Genomic DNA, 8,767 nt, shown 5'->3' on the forward strand with positions numbered 1-8,767 from the left:
TTGAGATTCTCTCTTTCCCTCTCTCTCTTGCCCCTCCCCTGCGCTCTCTCTCTCTCTCTCTCCCTCTCTCTCTCAAAATAAATAAATAAACTTTAAAAATCCATGTTTAAAAATTTTTGTAGAAGCTTTATTAACAATAGAGCTAAAATTGATGGATGAATGGATAAAGAAGATATGGGATAGATAGATAAATAGATAGATACATAGATAGACAGACATATACAATGGAGTATTACTCAGCAATCAAAAAGAATGAAATCTTGCTATTTGCAACTACGTGGATGGAACTAAAGGGTATTATGCTAAGTGAAATTAGTCAGTCAGAGAAAGACAAGTATCATATGACTTCATTCATATGAGGCCTTTAAGAGACAAAACAGATGAACATAAGGGAAGGGAAGAAAAAATAACGTATAAACAGGGAGGGGGACACAACATAAAAGATTCTTAAATATAGAGAACAAACAGGGTTACTAGAGCGGTTGTGGGAGAGGGGATGGGCTAAATGGGTAAGGGGCATTAAGGAATCTACTTCTGAAATCATTGTTGCACTATATGCTAACTAACTTAGATGTAAATTTAAAAAATAAATTAAATTAAAAAAAAAAAAAAAAACCAATAGGTCTGAAACTTGACCAGTTCAATTAACAGGCTAAATAGTTGTATATTCACATAATGGAATACCACATAACAATAAAAAGTATATATATATATATATATATATATATATATATATATATATATCTGTATATGCAACACTATAGATGAGTATCACAGTCATTATTATGCTGAGATAAAGAAGCCAGAAACAACAGAGTATGTGTTTATGTGAAGTTCAAACATAGGCAAAACTAATCTATGATAATAAAAGTCAGGAGAGTGGATAAACTCTGGGTAGGGGGGTGGGATTTGAGGGCAGGTAGTATTTACTGGAAAGGAGCAAAAGGAAGCCTTCTAAAGTGGATGGAAATGTTTTACATCATTATCTAGTCTGTGGTTACATATACATATGCAAAAATTCAATGAGCTATACACTTAAGATCTGCATAGGGGCGCCTGGGTGGCGCAGTCGGTTAAGCGTCCGACTTCAGCCAGGTCACGATCTCGCGGTCCGTGAGTTCGAGCCCCGCGTCAGGCTCTGGGCTGATGGCTCGGAGCCTGGAGCCTGTTTCCGATTCTGTGTCTCCCTCTCTCTCTGCCCCTCCCCCGTTCATGCTCTGTCTCTCTCTGTCTCCAAAAAATAAATAAACGTGGAAAAAAAAAATTTAAAAAAAAGATCTGCATACTTTGCTATATGAAAGTTAGACCACAAAAAATTTTAAAGGAAGGTTTCTGTTTTCTTTCATTACCTACATTGTGCCGCATACCCAATACACACCTATTACACCACCCCATGCCTAAATTCTAGGTTCCCTGAATTCGGGTATCTATTTAGTCTCATCTAAAGTATAATTCTCCCCACGTGTTTCTTATTTTCTTTGCAGCAATACTGACCAGAATCAAAAGGCAAAACTAAACATTTATCCACACTTCCCTTATTTCTCACTGGAATAGAACTTTCCTCAGGAAAAGTTCATAAATAAAAATATTTCCCCAGCATGGCACTTCTCATTACTTCCCAAAGAAATCTTACCACTAATGGTGAGTTTACACACACACACGCACACACGCACACACACACACACACACACACACACACACACGCGCACACACACACAAATTGTTCCTTTGATTTTTTATATAATGCTATATTTCTCATTACATAATACTGTGGATTTATGAACTTATCCTGAGATCACCATCCCTTCCCCATGTGCCCCATTATTAGAATATGATGGCTATCTACAATGACTGAAAATTCAATAGCACTTGCCTCTCCTAATAAGCAACAGGTTGGTGCTGCCTTCATAACTAAATGTGTCCGCACAGCTACCTGGTGCTCTGTTACATCCTCCAGACCAGTGTCGTTTACTAAAAATATAATTTAAGCCACATTTGTAATTCTCAGCCCCTAGTAGACACATTTAAAAAAGCTAAACAGGTAAATTCATTTTAATAATATATTTTATTTAATGTAATATATCCAAAATGTTACTTCTACATGTAATCAACATAAAAAGTTGCAATGAGATATTTTACAGTTTTTCATATTACTCCTTCAAAGATCCAGTGTGTACTTTACAATTACATTGTACAATTACATGTACTTTACATTACACACTTATAGTATGTCTCAGTTTCAATGCTCAATACCATATATCACTAGTGACTACCATTTTGGATAGTGCAGCACCCAGTTATTTTGGACCACAGCCAAGGTAACTCTTGAAATAAGACTCCAAATTCCTTCTCTGTTAGTCTTGAAATAATATATGACTCCTCTACCACACGTCTTTACACCCCATAAAAATAAGTTTCTCTCTTCTGGAAGTTTTAATTCACTAAACTATGTCCGTAGGGCTCCACCCACCAAGTCATTGGTCACCATACTTGCCTCTCTCTGAAATCTAACATACTTTCCACTTACACACTGCAAAATTCATCAAACACTGATCTTGTCATTTTGCCAAGACCAACTCAACAAAATTTTTCACCTCCTACTCTCTTGCAAAATGTGATATATTAAAATTATCCTGTGAAAAGTAGCATGAAATTACTGTGAATATATTCATAATTTAAATGTGCTAGGTCAACCAACATGAGAAATGAAATCTTCCAAGAAAAAGATGAGGGAAGAAAACATGGCAAAGGGAAAAACAAACTGGATCGGGATTCAAGCAACGATTTCAGTTCCAGATAGTTTTATGTTCTTGCGCAACATACAAACATTTCTGACTCTGCACAGTGCAATGTATTATAAAAAGGCACTAGACCGAATGATTCCTAAGCCCCACTCAATGTTGAATACTCTGTAATTGCAGCAATTATTTTTCATAAAATAAAGAAGGAAAAATTGGGGGATTAGGGTAAGGGAGAATCAATCCATTGGGGAAAAAAACGTTAAAATTTCCTCTACCATATAGTACAGAAAGAAAGCACTGGTGCTTAGAGTCCTCAATGAAAAAAGTAATCATAACAATAGTAATAAAAACACTCCAATTAAAAAAAAAATCCTTGGATTACTTATCTAAATTTCTAATATTTTTTTCAAGAGAAGGTTATTCTGCCCACAGTTTTCCTCAGGGCAACTTTGACATCCTTATTCCTCAGACTGTAGATTAATGGGTTGAACATTGGCACAACAATGGTGTAGAACAAGGAAGACACTTTCCCCTGGTCAAGGGGTAAAATAGAAGGTGGCTTGAGGTACATAAAAGCTCCTGATCCAAAGAAAAGAGAAACTGCAATTATGTGAGAACTGCAGGTACTGAAGGCCTTGGACCTGCCTTCAGTGGAGCTAATGTGGAAAATGCTAGAAATAATGAAACCATAAGATATAAAAATGGCAACAATGGGCACCCCAATGCCAATGGTCACAACAATAAAGACAATTAGTACATTTATGTAAGAGCTGTTGCAAGAGAGCTCAAGGAGGGGAAGGATGTCACACATATAGTGATTAACAAGGTTGTCAGAATGAAATGTCAGAAATAATATATTTCCTGTATGGGCCACAGCTCCCAAAATCCCCATCCCATAGACACCCAGCAAAAGGAGTAAACACACCTGAGAAGACACAGTGACCATGTACAGCAGTGGTTTACAGATGGCGACATAGCGGTCATATGCCATCGCTGACAGGATGTAGGATTCAGAAAAGACAAAAAAGCAAAAGAAAAAGAGCTGAGTCATACACCCTGCATAGGAAATGATGTTCTTCTTGGAGACAAAACTCATTAGCATTTTGGGGATGATGGCAGTAGAGAAACTAAAATCTATGAAGGACAAGTTGAAGAGGAAAAAGTACATGGGAATATGAAGGTGAGAATTCAGCCCAATCAGGGTTATCAGGCCCAGGTTCCCCACCACAGTGACCATGTAGAAACCTAGAAACAGGAAGAAGAGGGGCATCTGGAGTTCTGGCTCATCTGTTAAGCCTGCGAGGATAAACTCTGTCACAGAGGAGGCATTATCTGCAGCCATTCTCCTCTAGGAGAGTCTGTAAGGGAAAAAGAAGAGTCACTGAGACAAAGAGAGAGAAGCCACACACCATGGAATTTAAGGGGCTGACATGGAGAAGAAAAGAATGGGAACATTTACTGGCACTGTTCTAAATGTTGTGTGGCATTATGAGTATCCCCATTTCACAGATGAGGACACTGGACCTAAGTGACTTGCACAAGTCCTGATGCTACTAAGTTACAGCAGGAGGTGAACTCAGGTGGTCTGGCTCCAGGGGTTTGAGCCTTTACCCACTCCACTCGAGGACAGACCAGGGCAGGCAGGCACTCACCCTCCTCTGCTTGGAGTCACAGTGCTATTCTCCACTGGCTCTCATCCATCTCTTTCATGGAGACTCAACTGGCCCCGATGAAAAGCAAGTGACAACCCAGAGCTCAGACCCTCTGCTTCTGCTTCTCTACTTTGAGGAGCGAAACCTCTAATTTATCTTGCTGCGCTGAAGAACTTGATCTTTGATTGTGGCTTTGCTGCAAGTCTCTTGTCCAAATTCTGGGGATGAGACAGCATCCTTTCCAAATGCCCATGGATAACAAGAGACTAATCTCAGTGACGTAGTTACAGAGACTCCCTCAGGATCACTGCTCCAGAGACCCCTTCCCAAAGGAAGAAGAAATGTTTGTTTAGCCCCCTTGGTAATGCTTGATGTGGCTTTTAAAGACCTGTGGTTACATTTTTTCATTGTGATTACATCTTTTTAAGCTATTAATTATAGCAAAGCATCATGGGAAAAATGCTAATTGCAACCCTGTATTAAGCCCTTACTGTGTACCAAACACCATATCAACCCACTACCCTCGTATGAAGGATCCAAAGCAATGCACAAAGAATTTTACCTCTTCATTCCTCACAACAGCTTTGTATATTAGACCTATAAATATCCACTTTAAAAGTGAGGAACACACACAGCTTGTAGGTTCCAAAAATCTTGAGTCAAATTCTAATCTATCCAACTCGAAACTTCATAGCGGTCAGGGACCTTGCTGGGCTTCTTAAGCAAACACAAAGTACTTGCTGTATGTTACTGAAAACACCCAATTTTGTCTCCAGACACCACTGCTGGCTACTACCACTACTGCACACATTGTCAAAATAGTTCTCGGGAAGTGATTTCACTCATACAGAGACTAATAAAGCTTTGTGTGTCAACTTGCGCTCAACACCCCTTACCAGGGGCCCTTATAATAATAAGGAAGACAGATTTCATACCCAAGAAAGAAATCTTGATCTGGGGAAATTTGAGCTTCAGTGTGCCAATGGATTAAATAGGTTTTTGGGCCTGGGTTAATGACAAAAGTCCTGTTAGGGAAGTTATGAAGTGAAAATACAAAGGCAGAAGTTCCTCTTCCTCCAGGAAGGTTCTACTAAAACTGCTGTGCACATGCCTGTGTACGTTTGTGAGTGTGTGCACACACATCTTTTGATTTACACTTAGAATTAACACATCCCAAAGTAACTCCAGTGAGTCCCAGTCCTTGTTCTCAATCCCATTGCGCAAAAGTTACAAACAGAGAAAAGCAGTTCATATTAAAATGAAATGAAATTAAGCTCTTCTTGAGAACCAAGTTCAAAGAAGTTAGGGGTTCTCTGAAAGCTCTAGGGGGATTTTGTTGCCTCAGAGACAGTTGCCATGGCAACCTCATTTCCAAATGTATCTTCAACAGAGCTTTTCTAAAGCCATGTTACCTGATGACTTTGTTCCAGTACAGCAAAGAACGAAAAAGCTATTTGCCTTTTCCACTTGTATAGTACTTTTGCCTTTCAAAAACTTGAATCTCTGAAATGGCTTCCTTCTTATATTTGTTTCTAATTTAAACTATACATTATAAATGCAACATTACGGAGCATGTGAAGATTTACATACATTAAAATACCCTTGCATATATGTCTCATGCATGTGCACTGGCTCTCAGGTTTCTAGTAGATCATCATAGTTGCACAAGGATGGTCCCAAACCAATCCCTATGTAACATAGGATTCCCAGCTTTAGTAAGAAGCACAAATCTGTCCAGAGAGAAGAGGTGGCAGCTGAGAGGACCCCACGTGAATGAAGTAGCTTTGATTAGCTTCTGACAAAGCAGAATTAAATTCATCTTTCAGTAATGATGTGTCTAATAGTTACTGTTAAATTGATTTTTTAAATTTATTTATTTATCTTGAAAGAGAGAGAGAGCAATCAGAGGAGGGGCAGAGAGAGAGGCAGAGAGAGAATCTCAAGCAGGCTCTGCACTGTCAGCACAGAGTCCAACGCGGGGCTCAAACTCACCAACCATGAGATCATGACCTGAACCAAAGCTGGACACTTAACCGATTGAGCCACCCAGGCACCCCTACTTCCTTAAATTCTTTTTTTAAGTTTACTTATTTATTTTGAGAGAAACAGAGACAGCACAAGAGCAGGAGGGGCAGAGAGAGGGGGAGAGAGAATCCCAAGCAGGCTCCACACTGCCAGGACAGAGCCCAACAAGGGGTTCAAACTCACAAATAGTGAGATCATGACCTGAGCCAAAACCAAGAGTCCGACGCTTAACCAACTGAGCCACCCAGGCAACCCCTACTTCCTTAAATTCTTGAACTCATTTGTTTCATGGCTTCCACTATCCCACCATATATATGGCTCTCAAATTTGTGTCTTTATTTTTCAATGCTCTGTTAAGGTCCTTTCCTGGGTACCCAATAGGATTTTTTTTTCTGGATATTTCAAGAGACTGTCCTGTGGTCATCTCTGAGCTCATCGACTACATGAGCATATGTCCCTTCCTCCAAAAGTAGATGTTCTCTCAACCTCTTCATTACTTATCTGAGTATAACCAACGGTGAGAAAGTAGAGAATAGAATTGATAAAGTTATTCTAAGTCCTGGTTGCTCTAAGACAGTCCCAGTTTATGTCTCTTATCCCCCCCCCAAATTATTAGTAATGTTCTCTGTCACTCTGAAATATATCCCAGTTAAATGAGAAGTTTTCAGAGCATAAACTTTGGAATCTGGTGGACTTCAGCATAAATCGTAGTTCTGCATCCAAGTAGCTGTGTGAGCTTGGAAATTCAACCTTCCTTAAGTTTCTAATTTTTAATCTTAAAATGAGGAAAAGAACCACAACTCAAAGTGTTATTTTCATGAGTAAAAGATGTACCTTCTGGCACAAAGAAGATACAAAAAGCTGCTTATTATTATTATTATTATTATTATTATTATTATTATTATTTAAATGATACATATGTATATTATTTTTAGAGTTTCATTACATAAATAAAATTTGTTATTTACTATGGTAATAGTAATAACTATATCCTTGGATGAAGGTAATTTCAGAATGGGCTAGAACAGAAAGAAACCAGAGGCAGGGAATCAACTTTAAAACTTTTACATAAGCTGTATAAACAGCAAAAGATAAACAGTGCCACATATTATGATATTATGGTGAAGTACCAAACAGGATTTCACATCTCAATGGTTTGAGAAAGAACAACAGAGAAGAGGCACACATCAAATGTGGTTCAATTTCCAATCCCTGCCCATGATAGAAATGGGAAAATAAGGAGGTGGAAGAGTAAAGAGCTGGATTTTAGACAAGATCATCAAATGCTGGCAGGACTTCCAAACAACGACCAGAAAGAAGAAGAAAATTGAAAATCAGAGATTTAACATAAGAGATTAAGATAAAAATTGAACAGAGGAAACATAGGAACACTGCTTCAGGGAGTACTGTTTAAAGACAGAATAGTTAAGGGCAAAGTGTGAACCTGGTGAAAATGCCAATAAATAAGGGGAGAAGGAAACTGACCAACAGAAATGTCAAAAAAACAGCAAGCCTAGCAATTAAGAGCAAGAACTGGAGAAAACAAACCTAGAATTAAACCCCAAGTGTATTACTTATTTCCTGGGTGAACTTGAGTACTTACCTAACCTAATTAATACTCAGTGTCTTGATCTAAAAATCATAATGATAATACCAAACTTGCAGATATTTGTGAAGATTGAATTATACTCCCATGAATATTCATTTAGTAAACATTAGTTGCCTTTATAAAATGTCACAGAGGTCAAGGTAGAGAAAATTTTAAGAGTAAGGGGTAAATAATGTTACCAAGGGTGCAAGGAAAAAAGAAGTGAAAAACAATCTCGAATTAAGTCATTGTCTTGCAAGTCTCTTCATTATTTTTCCATGTTACTCTGACTGTGCTTAGTCTAATACGGCCTTACACTATTCATTATTTCAAGATTATATTCCCAAAACCCCAACTAGATTAAAAGCTTCTTCAAGGAAAATCCTTAATCCTGTAGCTTTTGGGTACACTAACACACTCATGATCTATCAGAGTGATGAATACATTACAGATGCTTTTCAAAAACTTGCTGGATGTAATGGGCTTGCATGTTAAGATAGTGCAATGAAAATCCAAATGGCAAACCCATAATTTCAGGGATAGTTTTTTACTATCTGAAATAATTGGTCAGAGATTCTGATAAGCAGACATTTTATCCCTACCAAAAAAAAGTCATTTAAACCACACATAGTTAGGTTTACTAAAAATAAGCTTGAAGCCTTTAATATGTTGATAATGGTGTCTACACAACAATGCCAGAAGATTTCTGCCTGTCAAGGTCGTGGTGTTTGTAGAAGAAACTTCCCCCTTTCCTACAGACG

The 8,767-nt window shown here is 38.2% G+C and overlaps 1 protein-coding gene across 1 annotated transcript; it reads right to left on the reverse strand.

The window, feature by feature from the left end:
• Window positions 1–3,147: 3,147 nt before the first annotated feature.
• Window positions 3,148–4,083, reverse strand: LOC124505434 (olfactory receptor 8B12-like). The gene has a single exon (XM_047071383.1). The coding sequence runs from the start codon at window positions 4,081–4,083 to the stop codon at window positions 3,148–3,150; it is 936 nt and encodes a 311-aa protein (XP_046927339.1).
• Window positions 4,084–8,767: the final 4,684 nt, after the last annotated feature.

The sequence above is a fragment of the Lynx rufus genome, unplaced genomic scaffold (genome assembly GCF_022079265.1).
Source record: "Lynx rufus isolate CCGP_SWC_20201006 ecotype Redwood Valley unplaced genomic scaffold, mLynRuf1.p SCAF_9, whole genome shotgun sequence".
In the NCBI taxonomy this organism is placed as follows: domain Eukaryota; kingdom Metazoa; phylum Chordata; class Mammalia; order Carnivora; family Felidae; genus Lynx; species Lynx rufus.